Below are 20,336 nucleotides of genomic sequence, written 5' to 3'. Positions count from 1 at the left end.
CCTGCTGTGCAGCAGGGAACTCCCTGGCACCAGGGGAAGCTGCTCCCACCTGCTCAGGACTCTACTCATCTTTTTTTTTAACTTCTGCAGCAGTTCATGGAAGCGGGATGTGATCCGTGCTTCTTCAAAATAACTTTCTGCCTCTGAACTATGAGAGGCAATGGCACATTTAAAGGGAAATGTGTACTTGCCGACAGGCAAGACTTTGTAAGGTTCATGTGTAACATCAAGGCCATTGTTCCTTACAGTAAAGCTGTACAGAAGATTTTTTCCAACTTCAGATTTTTTTTCTGACAGTTCAAAACGATTCTTGACCCTCACTGGGACTGAGTAAGATTGCCAAAGCTTCTTTTGTGCAGAGAAAACTTTATGCACGTACCAGAGGAGCCAGTAATGTTCGATGCGTGAATGAACATGGCTTACAACAAAGCACATGATTCAGTCTGGGGCACTGAACTGCAGCTTTTCATGTCCAAGATGACTTCCCTGAGCACCATCTTATTTTACTGTGTTTTTGCAAATGCTTCCTTGTCACATCTGGCCAACTCCCTATCAATAATTAAATATACACTGCTACAGTGACTGATGTATAGTTCCCTTGCTTCTAGATGAATGCCCTGACTACATGGCTATAGAATCAGTCTCCCTTGTTTTATTTGGCTTGGTGACTGTTTAATTATTTATACAAAATGAAAGCTTTAGAAGCCTGTGAGTATTTAATAGCTCTAAGAGACTCAAGAACTCTTTAAGAGCTGCTGGTCAGCACCTTCCCTTGGGCTGGGCACAGTTCTCTTCCCCAAAACATACAATTTCTGTAAGAAGGTTGAGCATGTCCAGAATGTGACTGTGTGATGTCTGTAGTAACTCTGTGTTCTGCTGAAATCCCAAAAACTTAATCACTCTGTGTAACGTTGTTCTACTTTTCTGCCAGTTCAGGGCAAGACAGTTTCTGGGAAAAGCCTTCAAGCTCTTCACGTGCAACTGTCTTCTCCTCTCCATTTTTGGTACCAATCAGCTTTGTTTTCTGCACCCTGACAGCTCTGACCTTAGCCTCAGTATGGAAAAAGCAGTTTAGCTCCTGCTCTGACTGAAGTAAACACCAGCAAGGACTTACAACTGGATGTCTCATCACCTAACTATTAAACTCTACAGAGATGAGAATTTGTCTCTAAGTTTGATCAGAACTCTTGCTCTGCAGCTTTCAGTATATGCCCCTTAGAATACTGGGGTTTTTTTACCTGAGGCTCAGCACACTGTAAAAAGCAACTAGGAAAGCAAACCCACCACTACAGAGAAATCCATGTATTTGCTAAAAAACTTTAAAAGGTCTGCAAACTTCAAACTTTTCAAAAACAGTTTGTATAGATCTTTAAGAAAGCAGTTAACACCTCAATCTTCAATGAGAGCATGTTTCACTAAAAGCATATCCACTTTAACAACGTGCAAACACAGACCTTCATCTACAATTATATTCTAAAAAGAAAAATGACAAATTAAAAACAATAACCAAAGGACCGGCATGCCTGCAGAGTTTCAAACCCAAACTATTATCATTTTTGGATTTCCATGTTAGATGCTGAAATTAGGAGAGCTGTGTGGAAAGGCTGCCAGGATCTTATCACTGGGAAATTAACAGTAAAGCCTCAGAGCCTCTAATAGGAATGTTGTAGTGCAGATTTTAGGCCAATCTTTCCATATTAGGAAGGTAAATGTATTAAGTTGCAGTGGAGAGAGAGATTTCAAAAATGTACTTAAGGATTGGATCGTTCTCTATTAAATTATGGTTTTGAGTTCTGAGAATAATTTCTAAAGGTTTCAATTTGATTCTTATCTTGTTTCAAATTAAGTTTGAAACTTTCTATACAGGAATATAGTGCAAGAACTTTACTTAAGAGTTGGAAATCACCTTCACCCTGGGATACAAGAAATGCTGTCTTTCTACTTTTATGCTCATTTTGTAAAATACTTAAATTCAAGAAAGTTTGAGGTTCATCAGCTCCCCACCTTGAGCACAAAGCAGTTGTGGTTTCTGCACTGTCATATGTAACCTTAGTGCTAATTTGAGAAAAGCAGTTCTCACATGTAGTGCTGAAAGACTGATAGCCGAATCCACAACGGAATGACACAATTTCAGCAGCGAAGTACTGGGCCTGTGGACAATGGCTGCATTTTCCCACTGCATAAATCCTCCTGACTCAGCTGTCATTGTGCAAATCTACTGCACAAAAGCAGATTTTGCTTGCATGACTGGGTTTAAAATGCCATCATGACTATCATAACTAAAGTTGATGCTGGTCATCTTTAACACATTATTGCTCTACCAGGTATTAAGATAGATGGGTATGTCTATAACCCTTGTATTTTACTGTTTCCTGAAGAGCAGAAATCTTGTTTACCGTCATAATAAAATAACCCAATGAATACAATTTTTGCGTTACTGGATAAACACAGACTGTAGAACTGAAATGCTGTAGACCTGAATCTGTTCTCCAGACAGATAGTTGTCCACATGAATTGCAGCAAAAGTAAATTTAACAGGACATGCATCAGATTCATAAACTTGTCATATTAAAATACAGCTCCATACTTGTCATATACACACTTATCTGATACATGTATCCAATGTATGTTATATAGAGAGTTAATCCAACTTGCAAGAGCATCTTGTGGTTTTAATTATGAGTCGGGGCTGATGTTGTTATGGAGTGTATATACAGCTAATGTGATATCCAGTTTGGTACTGGAAGGTCTTGACTAACTAATAATAAACTGTGTTTTAAAACATACTCTGCTCTTACACATTAAAATCTGTGTGAACAGTTTGCACTAAATTGTAAAACCACATACGAAAGCCTGAACCTCAGCAGAGACATAAATAATATGGCTAGGAGCAAAAAATGTCTAAGAATAAAATAATTTGTGAATTCAAAAACAGGAGTGCAGGTGCAAGCAGTATGAGCAGCCAAAGAAGAGCTAGTTAACACTTAAAAAATTAAAATTTAAATTAACTCAGCAACTCCAGCTAGTATTACTTAATTCAAATGTCAGCTTTTTCAGACAATGAATTCCCATTTCCAAAATGCTCATATCCTTGTATAGCTAAAGCCAAGTGCAATTCCATTCTGAGCTATTGTAAATTCGACCTCAGTAGAACTTGGACAGAGTACTCAGATGCATTCTAAAGTATATTGGTACATGAAGGCAAAATCAAATTTCCTCTGAAACTATCTTTCCCTCCTCAGACATGCAAATAAACAACCACAGGCTTGATTACTAATATCCCTACAATAATGCAAGCTATTGTGCCTTGCTAAACTACTGGATATTTTGAAACCAAATCACTTGGAATCCCCAGGTCCCTCTTCCCTTTTTCCAAACTTCTGACAACTTTGGCTGGCTCACGAAGTTCTGGTGGTTGACTTTAGGCTGGATGTGGCCAGTGTCCCCTTCAATCCAGCAAAAATTAAACTTTGTACAAAGCACAATCCTGCCCAAAGCTCTGGAGCTACTTTGTGTTCATGTGTGGCTGATGCCTCAAGCCTTGAGCTTCTGTCCAACTTGCATGACTGCGCTGCCTATAGTATCTGTGTATGTTTTAAATTTAATCACACTCCACAAATCTTAGTGTAATTAAACCAAAAATGCTTCTTTATAAATCACTGTTGATTAGTTTAACTGGTTTAAGACAGAATTCCGCCCCAAATAAAAGAGGAGTGTATATGTCACAGATGTTGCTGGAACAGAGCTGTGTGCTAGTCTTTAATGGCTGGATGAGTGTAAGCAGAGAAATGTACATTTTACATACCATTTAGCCACCGGGAGTCGTGCTGCTCTGTTCTGATGGGATGGTGATGCCCCAGAGTTCGGAAAATGGCAAAGTCCCTGCCCATGAAGTCTGCTGCTGTGCCAGAGTACAGTTCTCCATCTGCAGGAGGACATAATTGTAAGCAATATTCCCCAATTTTCCAGTCATGGCAAGTCAGAGAAAGCTGTCATATGTTCATATTTCACTAATAGGGATAATGAGTAAATTACAAAACAACAAGCCATATGCAACGTATTGTCATTGAAAATAGAGCTTAGACCCAATTTCTCACTGCAGAGCTTAATTGTAACCTCTTGCAAATGAGCTGTATCTGCAGACTGCTGGTGTGCTTTGCAAAAATGTGTTTGAATTCTTAGGCTGGAACAGTGACAGCCAGTGCACCTACCCTGGCAGGCAGGAGTATGCAGCCTCAGAAAACCTATCTAACTGTGAAATTGCCCTGTTTAGAACAGGAGTTTGGTTTGGACACCTTCCAACCTACTGGGTTTATGTGACTCTGGGAGCTGAAGAGTCCAGCTCAGCCACTTTTGGTTCAGAAAGTCCTTAGGTCCCTTCAATTTTTCTTATAGAAATTATGTGGGTTTTACTTTGGTTCGTTTAAGGGGCTTTTTTGGTTTATTTTGGATTTTTGGGTTGGGATTTGTTGTTGATTTTTTTTTTTTTTTGTTCTTGTTGTTGTTGCCATTTTCTTATGTTTTTTTTACTCTTTTTTTCTGAGCAGTTCCTCAGAAAGCAGTATATTTTACAGGAAAGAAAGAACATGCCTTTCTGCTTTGGCCACCTTTGTAACTGGTACTGGCAAAGGGCAACAGCTAAGGGAGAAAATAAACGAGGTCATTCCCTCCTACCTTGACCCCTACACATTTCACAGTGAACAACTGAACTAAAAATTGACCTGTGATACTTCAGCCCATAAATGGCACATACACAGCCTAGCTGGAGATGAAACTCATCCCAGTGTGTCCCTCCTCAGCCAGCTAGAAGTGCCACAGAGGAGACAGACAGGGTGGGGAGAGAGAGACTGTCTAAATTCTAAGGAGCAGGTCAAGTTAAATACCTGCCAGCTGGAAGGGAGTGTAATGATAATAATGACATTGAAATGAGACCCACAGAAAAGAACCAGGGATCAACACATATCTTTCTGACATCAATTTACAGCTTGTCCATGAAATCACTCTCAATCAAAAATGCTAAAAATGCATTTTTAGGACTGTGCTCTACATCTGTATGTGAAATGAGATAACCTACCCTGTACTGTTAAAATGGAATTAAAAAACATTATTTCTTTCAGCTACTACTTTCTAACTACCCATATTACACGGGTCCCTTGTGAAAAAGACAAGTTTGAGGATAAAATAACTCTTTCTTTAGCTAAGGTAATACATTTTTCATGGTCATGATGAACTCTACCATATCCTCATTTTAAAACAACCTTTTTGGAACAAGTTTATAATTTTCATGGCAATTTTAAGTATTTCCATGGCAGGACAACCAGATCCAAGCATGCCTACTGGATATCACTGTCATCTTTTCCCCTGAACACTGACACCATGAAATCACCAAGTGAACCTAGAGTGGCTCTGTGACCATATGGTAGCTGTGAAAGTCAGGAAGGGTGAAAACATGATAGCGGAAAGGCGTGGAATTGAATGAATTCACAGCAGAGATTAGAAGCAAATAGACCAGTCATGCCCAGCAGGAGGTGTAATCAGAAGGGAAACAGAACAGCATATCATTAATTAACAATTTACCATTCTTCTGTGTCATTTTCAACTTTTTTTTTGAAGGGGAGACAATCACTTAATTATAGTTATTATTATGTACAGAGTATGCAGCTGAGATTTTAAAGATCATAAAACGTTTTTGCCTGTGAAAAGGGCTTTGATGCTATGCTTAACCTTTCTTTAACCTCATCTTCATTTTCTTGTCTTTCAATCCCTAGTGAGTTCTGATAAATCAATAGAAATCAAAGGGGGAAGGAAAAACTAACAAGGCCCATTTTTCTTCTTAGTTATCAACAGATCTAAAGGTCAATCAGTCAAGAAAAAAAAATCTATATTTAATACTATATTGCTAAATTTAACCAAATGTAACTTGAAAACTAATGAAATCTATATATTTGAAATATTTAAAATTGTAAGGTCTTTTTGCCACGTCCATTTCTAACTTGATATATAAAAACCACTGGAAATAAAAACCAACTTATTTTCCAGGCTGGACTCAGCTCAACCCAAAAGGACACTACAAGGCTCTTGTGGCTGACACATTTTCTTCAATGGTGACAGGATAAAAGTTTTGCCAATAACTGGCTTCAGCATGTTTCAAATGAGGAAGGATCTGTAGAAAACTGTCTGACCTTTCTGTCCTCCCTACTACAGCCCCTCCAAGTTTCAGTGGAACCTAGACCAGTGCTTGCAGTTTGAACTGATCTGCTGTACTCATGCAAAAAGGGGATTTTTGACTTCTTCCAGACAGAAATACCAAGGAATACCATTTATTTTTGTAAGGCTTTAGATAATTTTTGCAAAATTCAGGGTGAGCCTCAAGTCATGTCCCAGATGTGCACATCCTTTGAGTCAGTGCTATGCAAAAGCTATATGAGGATTTTGCCCCCTGTCTAGATAGAAGTACTTTATATCCCTGTGCATACCTTCTTTTTGGACTGAAATTTACTCATTGCTAGTCTGGAAAATGATTCTTTAATGTCACAGATAGCCTTCACCATGTTACTTCTGTCAGCAGTTTAAAAAGAAATTTTATAAACTTTAAGAAGAAAGTGGAAACTATTGTAAAGGAGTAGCATGCTGACACATGAATATAAACAGAGATACATATACTGACTTTACTAAATAAAGAGGTAACAATTAAATTCCACAGTAATGTTGATTTTTGGAGGGGAGGAACCATTTACAAAAACAGCACAGAACTCTGAATAACTCCCCAAGGTCGTGAGATACAAAGATGCTGGAAACTGTGCAAAGTGCATCTATTTGATAAATTGTTTCTATTCAGCTTTTAAGTAAGATTGCATTCTGAAAGAAAACAATTTATGGAGAGTAAAAAAACTGTAAACTTTCAAAGTAGTAAGGAAGTTGAATGAATGAGGAATATAGGCAAAACCAAGCTCTGAATGTCACAATTGCTCTCAATGGTAAAAAGGTTCACAAATGAAATCTATCCTTGGTTGAAAGGTTTATTCACTGAAGTTAAGATTTTCAGACATAGAGGTGGTTTGACTTCTTTTGAAGTCAATAACTAAAACTTTCCAGAAAGTACAGTAATTTCAAAATCTTGAACCTCATATGTGCTTACTAGCTAATTTCTAAGAAATAGAGTACTAAAGTTCTTAACTAGTGAAAAGCCACTGTCTTTCGGATCATATTAACACATATTTGGGAGCATTAAGGCCCCTAAACTGATTTTTTAAAATGAAATGTTAAATAATTGTTAAAATCTAAAAGGAATTGTGAATTGTAAAAGAAAAAAAAATCAGTGAGACACAGGAGCATAAAAATCTTTGAGGATTCTTGAAAACCAAAGCTTTTGAAAATCCCAAAGCTTTTTGAAAATGGTCATTTTCCTAAACAAACAGCTTTTGGGACAATGCTGCTTCCTTCTCTGCAGGTTTTATTTATTTTTTTTTTCAACTGTCCCAATACAATTCCTTTAGTCTAGCACATTCAGTGATATTTTCTCCTGTGATTATATTCCTTGGAAACCATGCTGCTTCTCATTTTCCTCCCACACTGGAATACTCGTGAGTGGTGCCCAGGGATTTCTTGGTCTCTACATTTCATGCATTAGCCCACTCAAATGGAGACTGTTTAGCTAGCAGCACATAGATGGGAATGGCTGCACAGTGTCTTACATTACTAGGAACCACTTGTATCATGTTCCCAGCTGGCATTTACTTTAGAGGAGGGTAGCAATAACCAACTTTAATGAACAACTGTTAAAAAAATAATGAAAAACGTTTGCAGGTGGATGGAACAAGGAATGTATATTGGAAAAATACTGGAACAATTTAATAATGATGAACTGTTTATTTTCCTTTTGCTTTAGTGTGGCTTTTTTTTTTTTTTAATACTATTGATTTTTTTAGGAGAGAGGGAAAACTGAAGATCCTCTTTACACTGGTAAGAGTTTGCTTCAGCTGAAATACAGAATAGGCCTCCTGGGTACTAATGGCTATTAAAGACCTGAAGTTACTTTTTTGCAAATTAACATTCATGTCTTTCCCAAATTCCTGCATTTCACTTACCTAAAATTTACTTTCTAGTTATGGTGTCAAAAACATTGTCCTTCCACACTTTGCAAAATATCTGTTTAGTGTTTCTGATGAAGAAGAGAGATAATGTTTCCTTCCTCTCAGTAACCATCTAAATTATTCTTCTCAGCCTTTTTTTTTACTTTCCTGACAGTTACTTTCAATTACTAATTATAACGTTGCATTTTAATGAAAGCTGGGGAATTCTTTTACATTGCTGCCCTCTTAAATCTTAGATAAACCATGTTCACTTAACGAGGACAAATATTCTGTCACATGAAGGGCCAGGAGCATCTGAGTTACAGCTCAGGGGCAGGTGAGTTACAGCTCAGCCCAGGAGAAGAGAAGCAGCCGTGTATCCATGTCCCTGCTGTGACTCCTGTGTGGTTAAGAGGCTCCTCTGGCCTCCATGCCCTCACTCTCTGCTTCCCTCCTGTGCTCCTCGCTGTGGAGAGCAGCTGGACCAAACCTCTCCATGCAGTCATTGCTTGGCCAGTTCATCCCCTGTTTCTCAACTGTTTTGGGGGTGGAAATTATTTTGCCTTGGGTCATCATTTTACCATGAAATAAAAAGGGTTTTGTGGCAAAGAGGAGTTATTTTTAGGCAAAGAGGCAGCGGTGAATTTGGCATACACCCTCTGCAATACACACTCTGCAGAAAAGGGTCACAGTAAATGCAACATCATAACCAGTAACACAGTGTGGCTGGGAGGCAAGTATAAGGAAGCAGAGGAAGAAGGCTGCTCATGTTCAGGATGCATGAATGCTAATTCAAGCTTCACCCTGAGTTTTGTGTGACAGAAACATAAATTTTTCATTGGCTTTGAAGGCTTGATTTGCACCATTTTCTGTTGTGTTATTACACCCAGTGGCTCTAACTGAGGCCTGACTGAAAACACATGATCATGCTCAGTCTATTCTTTATTAGAAGAAAATATACATGGAGTGAAAATTATAGTGACAGGAAGTAGGCTCAAGAAAGCAAAGATGTATTAAAGAGATGAAATCTAAGCCAAGGGAAGTAAGATAATCATATTTGTGATGGACTTAGTAAAAAAAAAAAAAAGAATGTGAAAAGCTAGATGCTGTTGACTTTGTGCAGTTGCATACCGGTTATACCATGTAATACTGGCTTGTAATCATTCTCTTCTTTATTGTTATATTAAAGTAAATAGTAGAGCTATTCACTTGAGAGTAAGTCTGTCACAAATTCAAGTTGCTCCAGGCACCAATTTATACACTGGCCTTTTACACACATTTTTTTCTTTCTGTTTGTATAGGGTACAAGTTGGAGCAAGATGTGGATGTCTTTCCTGTTTTTCCTGTTAAAAAGCATGTGTCCCCAGGTTAGCTCATCACCTGGGATCATTATGGGCTTTTAAGATCAGGAAATGAGGCACACTTAGGAATAAATTTGTGTTGCTGTCTATTTTGAATAGCTTAATTTTTAAATGCAAAGTAAATAGAATAAGGGCAGACAGTAAGCAAGGCCCTAGGCTGACAATATGAACAAAGGCCTGAATAAACAAATGTATCTCATTATGTGTCATTTCCTGAAGACTTCTGAGATATGAGAATCTCAAATTTTCTCAAACTATTGTTGGATTTGAAGTTGTAATAAATTGCCAGAAAGTTACATGTAAAGATGTTAAAGATAAGGTGGCTACACCTATGCAGAAGTGTAAGAAAGTGAAGAAGGGAAGAAGAATCTGTTTCCTCCTAATTTAGTCTCATAAAACACCCTTTTGCCTTTTTTGTGAAGGTGAAGTAATAACAATAAACATATTTAATTTAATTAGATAAGTTAAATCAATTAGATAAATTAAATCAATTGCATTAGTTCAATTAGATTGACACAGTCCAATTGCTCCATATTTACATATTCCATGAAATGAAGTATTACCAATTCAGAAACAATTTATTTCTTTTTGATCTGGCCAGGAATTTAACTTCATTTACTGTCAGACAGATCTCTTCAGCTGAAACATCACCTTAGGGCCTAGACCAGTGGCTGTTCATTGATCTCCAGCTTCTCTGCAAGGTAAAGCTGGGTGACAGACATTCCTTGGCAGAAAAACTGATGTAAGGAATTATTTATTCCTGCTCTCACTTAGCTCTCAGCTGTGCTTTTGTGACCACCAGTGTGGCCAGCCTGTATACTGGGTGATTAAAATGCCTCCACCAAGATGTGAGAAGGAAAAACACTTAGCAGAATCAAGGTCCCACACGGGTATAAAGCAGCTCTTGTGACACCTGAATTTTGGTTTACGCCTTGGGACATTTGGGACAACTGTATTAAAAGTAAACCAGAATTGCTTTAACCTGGAAATAAATGGCATAAAACAAGTGCCTATCATGGGTGCTGCAAGGAGAAAAAAAAAACAGCAGAAAACTGTCAAATTATTTACAGTGAATGCACATCTCATTGAACTTGCTTTGTGGCACCTACCTACTAAAAGTGAAGCTGTCAGCAGTTTGGGATCATAAGGGCTTTTCCCTCGCCCATTTTCAAAATGTGATTCTTCCATTCTAAAAATGTTGTCCTGTGAAATAAAAAAAAAAAAAATTAAATTTTTAAAAAATTAAAAAAGAAGGCAAAAGCAACATTATTTGATTAAAGAAAACTAAGAAGTAATTTGAATTGTGTTCAAGAAGAGTGCAGTGTATGTGAGTGCTAGTGGGGTTTGTGGCTCCAGGGAAGTCAAATTGCACTGGGTGAGGATCTGGTAAAAGTGCCCATCTCCTAATCAGTATGTGCTAAATGCTGGTCAAAGCCAAAAATACACATAAACAGCTTGTGTCTCTTCTGTTGCACATATAATTTATTTTCATATTAATTTTCATGGGTTTATTGAATTCTTTTTGCTTTCACTGAGAATACATCTGAGTAACAGTGACTGAAGAAGCAGGAATTTGAAGCTTTTATCTGAAAAAAAGATAAAATCCATTTTTTACTGACTATTAATTTCTGAAATGTGCCACCACTCTAGATTAGTACATAACATGATGCTAAATTCTGCTTTTCCTAGTCTGAGTATATCCTCAAATTCAATTTCAATAGCATCAGGAAAGCAATTAAATTTATTATTATATTATTATTATTATTATTATTATTATATTATTATTGTTATTATTATTATTATTATTATTATTATTATATTATTATTACTACTTACTACTACCACTACTAATCCTACTACTACCACTATTACTACTACTCTCCTCCTCAATGGATGACTCCTTGAGATGACAGTTTTAAAATATACAGGCTGAGGGCAAATCATAGGGGAATATAAACCGAGATTAAAAAGGGCCTCAGTCAACACCAAGTCAAATGAGGTAAATAAATCCAAAGCAATGGGCTTTTCAGTACATTTAATTAATTTTAACTGGGGGACCAAGTCTGCCAATCAATTTGAAGAGTATGTTTATCTTACATTTTGCACTGAGGATAAAGCCAGGAGAATAGATGCTTTGTGCACTGAAGTCTGCAACATTCACAGAAGACTTGTGAAGAACTCAACAAAACCTGGGATTTCCAGTTCCCACCTGTATTGTGGTTAATTTGCAGACACCTAATTTAGTCAGGGAGCCCCAAAGAGAAGAGATTAAGCTCCACCTTGGAAGCAGCATCCTCCTTGGCTCCCTGCCTTCCCTATATTGCTCATCCACACTGAATGGATGGCATGGGCCAGGCTAGTGACCAAACACACTTCCAAATGGTGTCATTTTAAACTCACTGTGCCCATGATTCTGTAAGCCACAGGCCACAGATTTCATTACAGGCTTGTTCAATTACATCACACAAGCACATATCTGTGTGTATTTATCACACGTTTTAGAAAAGAACATGGGATGGATTTCACATTTCCTTCCATTCACTGAAGAAAAGGACGGAGGGAGAATGAACTGTTAGGAGGACAGCCTGTGGCTTACTGCACTGTAAGATAAAAGGGTTGGACCAGCTGAGTGAAGTTTGATCCCAGAATTCAAACTCAATCTCCTAAGGCATGTTCCTGTACCTGTAGCCTGCCTGATTGTGTTTACACAGTCATCCTGTATCTGTAGCATCTGACACAGTATTAGCATTTCTCTCTCTCCTGTTGTCTTTCTTTCTGGTTCTTAATAATCCAGACACATTGCTTGCTTCTCTCCAGTTTTCTGGCTTGGCTCCTTCCAACCAGAGATGAATAAATAAGCAAACAGAAAAGCATTTCTGGAATTCTACTGTAGGGTCCATATCTAGATCTTGCACAATAAATAAAAGTAGTAAATTGATGAGAATGCTAAACCTCAACTGCAATAATAGAAGATGGCACTGATGCTACAAGCTATTATTGAAAAATGCTATTATCAATCTACATTTTCTTGGCATTTCTCCTTATTAGATGGTAATTGCTCAACCTGAATACCAATTAATATCTGATAAGGCTACAGAGCCAGTGGCATGACAGTTAAAGCAGCATATATTCCCAAAATAATCCCATGTGTCATTATAAAACAAATAGGAAACAGATGTGGAAAGTGATTTGGTGTAAGAAGGATCAGATTTTTGACTGCATTCTTCTGGTTTATGTCACTGTAACTCTACTGACATTGGTGTGTAGAAGGCAAGAACAAGTGGAGACCCAGGCCAACCTAAATCAGAGATGATCTACCCTTCTCTCTGTGTTTGTGGAATAAAACATTTGAAATAAGAGGCCTGAAAGGGAAATCCCACAGTGTTTTCATATTTCAGTTAAAAAGCAATGAACAGACACGTACTGTAAGTTTCCAAATTTATGGGTGAGTAATAATGACAATAAATACATCACTATTAAATGCCAAATAAATGTATCATGGTTAGTCTGAGGCCCCAAGCAGGTCTGATAAACATGCTGTAGAAAGTCTAACCTGTCACAAACAGGGCAACTTGCCTAAACAGCTTTTTGGGTGCTGAAATCAATCCACCTCTATCTACAAACCAACAGAACATAAAGGCAGCAGAGGAATAAACTCTTTTCTTCATACCACCTGCCATTTTAAAAGTCTAGGAAGCAATATGACTTGTGATAGGTATTTGATCACAGGTATTTGTGTATTTGATCACACTAGTCACTTGTCTGATTTGTGATAGGTACTTGATCACACTGGTCACATTCCCACCCAAATTTCATCAGTCTGCCTGGAGACAGCAAAGAACAAGGCTCTGCTCAGAGATTTAAGGGGGTCTTTGGACTATGTGAGTGTGGTCCTCTTTTGAACAGCACAGAAAAGTTCTGTCAGATGGAAAGAATGCACTCTGTTTTCAGAAAGATTCTGTTTAGTTAGTAATTTTGCTGCTTCTTGGGTTTTGCAGTGAGTCAGCAAATGCCTGAGCCATAGAAAGCAAAACCCCCTCTGTATTAAACAAATGCTCAATTTTGCAAAGTTTTATGAGGGCTGTTACAGAATCAAGGACAGGAATTCATGACAAAGCAAGATTGCTAGGTGGGAGAAAAGTTTCAAGAAATGCAAAAAGAAGAAAGAAAAAAAAATCAAAGAAAGGCCTTTGTAACTCAGTAATTAGCCCAATTTATTGTCTAAACCCTTTCATTAGTTGCCTTGGCATCTCAAAAGGATATTGCAATGTACTTCAAACCTTTTTTACAGATCATTGTAGTTAAAACCTTGCTGTGGCATGTTTTATGGGTTATTAAACACTAAGTTTATATTTCACTGATGCTTCTTTATAATCCATAGTAAAACCACTGAAAATGAGATTATTTAGGTCTTGAAATTCCACAAACTCATAAAGACAACAACTGACTGCTGGCTCATGGTATGACATGAATTGTTTCACCTAGTAAATGCCTTGCATGGAAGGAGATAATGCTTCTGGCTCCTTAAAACATATGTTTTCCTGTGGCAGACAGTGTGATAGATGGTAAGATTTAGCCAAAAAGAACTACAGCTCAGTCAGGGAAAAGAAGGAAAAAATTGTTATGATTCCCAACTATCTGCCACATCCAAGCTCCAGAGACTCACTTCCAAACAGCTGAAATACTCAAACAATGTCACATCATGACACTGAGTAGTGACAAGACCTTGCTATCTGACTAGACATTTCACATCTTATTGAATAGCTTCAGTCTGCCAGCAAGCCAATAAAACATTATATATATATATATATTTATATTTATGTATACATATGCTATATATACATAAACATAACAACTCTATACCTATTTATACATATACATATTTTTATACCTAGTATGATAACCTTTTAAACAATTTTTTTTCTATGTCTGCTTATACCTAGCCCATCCAGTACTGTCTGGAAAACTTAAATTAGCTGTTATTGATAAAAACAGATTTTATTTCCCAGTTTAGTACTACTGTCTTGCAGGTGAACATGTGGCCAGTGATCACAGTACAGCTCAGCCATCCCAGAAAGTTTCAGTTTCAGGTCCTACATCCTAAGTCTGGACAGTGGTGACTGCTGAATTTCAGGTGGATTTTTTTCCTGAACCTTTTCTGGCAATTCTCACAGAAATCATCCCAGAACTGCAGAGTCTAATGCAGCAAAAACACTGCTGGTCAATAATGAATAAACATGGTGAAAGCAAATGATCTGAAGAGACTTTGCTGATGGACTGTGTACAGATATGTGGAGTTAGTACTGGTTTAAATTATTAGGCATGGAATGACAGCAGAAGCTCCCCAGCCATTCTAGTGCAATGGAATGAACTCATATCCTTACTCTTGTAACCCCCAAACATAAATAGAAAGGAGCACATCTCCAGGGTGTCTTTCAGGGTCTAACTGATTTCCACAAGAAGCTGCTGAACAAAAAATGGTCCACAAACATGCAATGTGCCAAGAGCCTTAGGAACTATCACAATCTTTGTTTAATAAAAAAGGTAGAGTTAGTCATAACTGTGAGAATTTTGATGTTGACATTCCCCTTGCTATCTACATAGACTCTGTCATGCTATGATGAAGTATTTTGAAAAACCAAATGATCAAGAAAAAAGACAAACCCCAAAAGTAACACCCCTGACCCAAAATCAAAAAAAAAAAAAAATTTCCAAACGATTTCCAGAATGCCTGGAGCATAACAATTCATCCATTGTGCATTAGAGGACTTTAAAGCCAGTGGCAATGTCTCTTAACTGAGTAAGAAATTGCTGGCATGGAAATATTTTGTTCTCTCTATTGTTCAGTATTGGAAAGTTCAAAAGGCAAAGCTCCACTTCCCACTCAAGGGAAAAACTTCCAGACTTGTCAAGGTTTGGATTTCTCCTCTCTACATAGAGGATTAGTTGAGGTGGCTGAATTTGCTGCCCTGGTCACAGCAGAAGGCTACAGGTCCCTCTGAAGGAGGAGTCAGAGCAGCTCAGAACTGCAGCTCCCAAGGGCAAGATCTTGTCACTGACCACAGAGGAACCTTCATATGAAGTTAGGTCTGAGCTAAGAATGTTTCTGAAATGAACACTGCAGAGGCAGCTGATTAGAGACACCTTAGAGACTTTTACAAAACAGAAATTTGATGATTTTGCTCTTTGTGGTTTTTTCCCCCCGTTTCTTTCTTTTTTTATTCCTGCCTTCCAATTTATTAATACCAGTGAATTTTTGATTCACCTCTTGTCCTTACAACTTTCTGTGCACACATTAAATAACTACATCAAGGCTATTTCAGAGAGCCTTTTGAGCAAATTTCACTCTGTGAGAATTGATTTATTTGTGAATTATGTTACTTTTCAAGAATAATTTTAAGTGAAACAACTGTGCAGGATATGGCTATGTTGTTATTGTTATTATATTTCCTATTTCACACTTAATCTATTGAGTCATGAAAACTGTTAAATATGAGGACTTTGGTTTTGGGTTTGGGAATCATGCTGTTACAGAACTTTTAATGAGAAACTTTTATTAAATTTATCCCCATGGAATGCTTTATTTTTAAAAAAGTGCAAGTGCAAATAAATATAATGTGAGAAATTATGCAAAAAATACAAATATTAAAACAAATGCAAATGTTGAGGCAAGTGGTAACCATTAGGGAAATAGGTGAAAAGTGACTGAAATAATCATGCAACTGCTTTAAATCATTAATTATTAGAAGAAAGAAAAGAAAAAAAAAGAAAAAAGAAAAGAAGTGCACTAAGTGGGCTTCTGACTTTTAGTCTTAAGGCTCCATGTGCTATAGGGTTTTACCTGCAACATCTGGTGGACACTGGGCTTTGCAACACCTTTATTACATTTTGTTTTTCCAACTTGAGGCTTAGTGGAATTGAATTATGAAAATCAGTTTTAAAATCCTATGGGAAATCACTCTCAGTGACAGATCTTTAGTGAAATGGTGTTCCCAAAGAAAGAACTCCAGCTTCTCTAGGACCTGGAACTGAAACTTTCAGGGATGGCTGTGCTGTACTAAAGGGCACAGAGAAGGAATTTTTTGAGGAGCATTTACCTGCAAAACTGATCATGAGGTTTGAAGATCTGCTCACCTCTTTGTGCCTCCCACAGGCCATTTGCTCAGTTTCCTGATCACTCCAAGACCTCTCAAACAGTCTCTGCATTAATCTGTGTCCTCTTCTTCAGACACAAGAGATAGTCTTTCCTCTAGGCTTGTAGATAGATATTCACTGGCATTTTGGTGCCTGAAAATCTTACTTTTGAAATCAAAACAAAAGAGCTGTTGTGATGATGACCAGCTCCATGTTCCATTTCTGTAGATTAATGAAAGTAAAACAGGTTTCTGTTTCTTCTTTTATCCCTATACATCGCCTCTACTGGAAAGTTTTCCTAGCTTATGATCTTCAGATGATGCCTTAAAATGAAATAGACAGTTCTGGAAAGCACAAATTTTAAAAACCTGACTCCCTAGACTGAATTTGGACAACTCACCCTTCCATACTGTCTTTCAGTCAATTATCCAACACCCCACACTACTTTGCTTTCTTCTGAAATTAAATCTGTCAATATTTATTAATTTACCATACACCTTTGCAAAAAGGGGAATAGTTTCTTTCTATCTGTCTATCTATCTATCTATCTATCTATCTATCTATCTATCTATCTATCTATCTATCTATCTAATTATAACCCAATAAATTTAATGAAAGGGAAAATAGCCAACTGGCCTGTTCAGGAACAGCTGGTTCAATCTATTCATTATTCCTAGCTCATGATCAGTAAGTGCTTCTGCTTCCGACTGGGAGAGAAACCAAGTGTCAATGTCAAATGGTGAAGACTTGTTCACACCTGAACATACCAGTCTGCATACTAATATTGGTATTTATATGAATAATAGCCACTTTCAAATCACTGTGCAACATATGTAAATAAAAGGGAGGGCAGGCACAGTCAAACTGAGCAGCTGTTCAAAAAAGATATGTGTGTTTGTGAACTTGCTTTTGCAATATTTCACAAAATAAATTCACCAGACTTACCTGACTTTCATTCAACTGCGTTTTGCGTTTGGTTTTGTTTTTCCCTGATGATGTCATTTACCTATTTGCAGCAATTTTAAATTTCTGCCTGTTTTGGCTAATGTGTTCTAATTCCACAGCAAATAAATGAGCAGAGATGAGTTTCATTGTAGTGTCATTACACTATTTATTGCTTTAGAAATTCCTGCAAGTATAGAGTGATTAGAAAAAAAGAAAACAACTCAAAATAAGCCAAACACACAGTTAACATGAATGACACGTTAACCTTGACTGATTAATAAAGACACCAAAAATGTCATCCCAATGGCATACCAGACACTAGATACCATCAAAGATATTGAATAATTCTCAGAGGACACTGAGAATTAGAATGCCTTTGTATTGCAACTTTCTGGGTTGTCAAGTGTAATACATCACCTAAGATGACTGTCTGGCTCATATAGGATGACCTCTGGAAATATAACCACCATACAATGACTGTCTGTCCTACTCAAGTTGTTAAGTGGTCTGCATATGTAAGAAATAAGATATACAAACCTAAAACCAGCACATGTCATTGAACTACATAACCTAAAAGTATCCATTCTTTAAGTGTTTTTATTCTTACCCCTAGCATATTTTCCATAAAAAACATTTGGAACAGATTCTAATTGCTTTAGCAGATCCTACTATTATGTTAAATAAATTATTGGGCCATACTCTATTACATGATTGTACAAGTTTTCTATGGTTATTTTTAGCACTCAAGACCACTTCTTTCCCCCTTGTCTTCTGGATTTCCTGTATGTTATTAGACTGTGGTGAGGTCAGGCATCAGAGGAAATAATAGCAGTGCTGACTCCTAGACCCAATGTTTTATGAATTACTGAGCATCAGTGATGTAATGCCAATAAATCTAACCCAGCCTCAGTCTTGTGTCCTGTTGTAAATAAATGAAGTTAGCAAAGGTGTTATTTTATTCAAGAGACTTCCTGATGAGAATAAAAATGTTTCCCCCAGGGGATTGTTTGTAAAATTGCTTCTGTAATTAGGGTGCTGTTTAACAAGAGAAGGATTCTCCAGTTTTCCTGGGGAACTTTCCCATCTGAGTCAAGGATAACTTATTTACAACACAAAAACAACTGCAAATTAGGGAAGCAGCATACAGAAAGGACTTAGTCAAGTGGTGTTAACATATAAGCATATGGCCAAGATTTTCTAATTTCCCAAGTGATTTTGCACACTCACAAGTTGGGCACCCAATTTAAAACTTGCTCAAGGGCTTTGATTTTCAGCAAATACTTTCTTGGGCAATTTAAAATTCTGACACTTGGAGCTGTTAGTCATTTCTGAAAATGAAGGCATATGTCTGCACTGTGTTTTATCCTATCTGCCTTTTAATTCCCAGGAAGAAGTCTCTAATATGAACACATGACCTAAATTAAAGGCTTCAAAAATCTGACTGTGAATGAGTGACAGAATAAGGAGCAAGGCTAGAAGAATACAATTAATCTTTCTTCCTAACATAAGACCTTATGAGCATACTTTCAGAGAATTTGTGCCAATACCAAAGGGGCAGACAAGTACATCATAGCAACTACTACAACAGCTTTTAAGCTTTGCTTTTGTCTCTAAGATACTGCAATCGATTTGCAGCATTTCATGCAGAGGTGCCCATGAAGTGTCAGATCTAGACAGTGTTTGACACATAATCAGATTTTAGGAAGACATAAGCAAAGTCTGAAATACAGAAGCTGAAATTCTGACCCTCTGGGCAATTTTCCTTTTCCTGAGGCAAAGCTTAGATCTGAAATCTCTGCAATAAGCACTTCTCTTTCCTCTTTGTTCCCTCCACGTGCTTTCAGTGTTCCAGCACCCAGACTTTCTGCAGCCTCATTTCATTTTTTCTTCATTAGCAAGTAATAATATCGTCAAATTTTAATAACTGGTATTGCATTAGAGAACAATGCATTTGAAAAGGTAACTTCTATTGTGCACATGGAGACATAACTAACAGTAGACATAATTATAACCTCTCTCTGTGACAAGTTGCAATTATTCCTCATGGCACTAAGAGCAATGCATTTCTCATACTGTTTGGGGGGTTTATTAAAAAGTGAAGAATGTTTGATATTCTTTTCCCAGTGCAACAAAAACTTCACAGTAACAGATGGATTTAAGTGGTTTTGATTCAGGGTGAGTGAAAAAAGTACATTAAAATTCACTTCCTTGTTCACTATATTTCCTACTTTTTTTAGCACCCAGGAGTCACCAGAATGGGAGAGAGTCATTGACACTGGCAAGAATATTTGATACACTCAGCTGGTATGTCTATGTATTTATGTTCATAAATAGGACTGCACAGTGTCAGCAAGGCTAATCAGCATCCAACCAGGTAAGCCAGTTACTGACATTTATATTACTGAAGAAGAAATGCAGCCTTTAATTTAACAGAACTTTGGCTCCAAATACTGAATCATTATATAGTATGGTGGAGTGTAGTACAGTACAGTTTAATATGGCTTAGTACAGCATATTACAGACTGACTCTGGGGTTTGTTTTTTTTGGGGGGGGGCGGTTCTGTTTGTTTTCTTTTTTTTTTTCTTTTACAAAGAAAGCTGGAATTCTGATTACTTCATTTTTCACACCCTCTCCACCAGATCAAGGACACTGTGAGGAGTGGTTATGGTCATGAATTGAGGTATGCTCTGCACAGGGCTAAGCACCATCACACTAAACACCACAAACTGGTGCCATTCCAGATGGGCTGGGATCCCCAAGACTTTCATGGGTGTCTTCTCTGGCCCTGCTCTCAGAGCTTCAGCATGGAGCCCACTGAAGTCA

The 20,336-nt window shown here is 37.4% G+C and overlaps 1 protein-coding gene across 3 annotated transcripts in view; it reads right to left on the bottom strand.

The window, feature by feature from the left end:
• The window catches only part of SEMA3A (semaphorin 3A), a 165,958-nt gene that overhangs the window by 56,493 nt on the left and 89,129 nt on the right, over positions 1-20,336 (bottom strand). For all 3 annotated transcript variants that reach the window (XM_050969949.1, XM_009086868.4, XM_050969950.1), the window contains 2 exons: positions 10,543-10,636; positions 3,806-3,925 (listed from right to left, as the gene is read on the bottom strand). In XM_050969949.1, coding sequence (XP_050825906.1) covers positions 3,806-3,925; positions 10,543-10,636 — 214 coding nt within the window. The remainder of the gene's footprint in view (positions 1-3,805; positions 3,926-10,542; positions 10,637-20,336) is intronic.

Source organism: Serinus canaria, chromosome 1A, assembly GCF_022539315.1.
Source record: "Serinus canaria isolate serCan28SL12 chromosome 1A, serCan2020, whole genome shotgun sequence".
Taxonomy (NCBI): domain Eukaryota; kingdom Metazoa; phylum Chordata; class Aves; order Passeriformes; family Fringillidae; genus Serinus; species Serinus canaria.
This window is presented reverse-complemented; position numbering and strand designations above follow the sequence as displayed.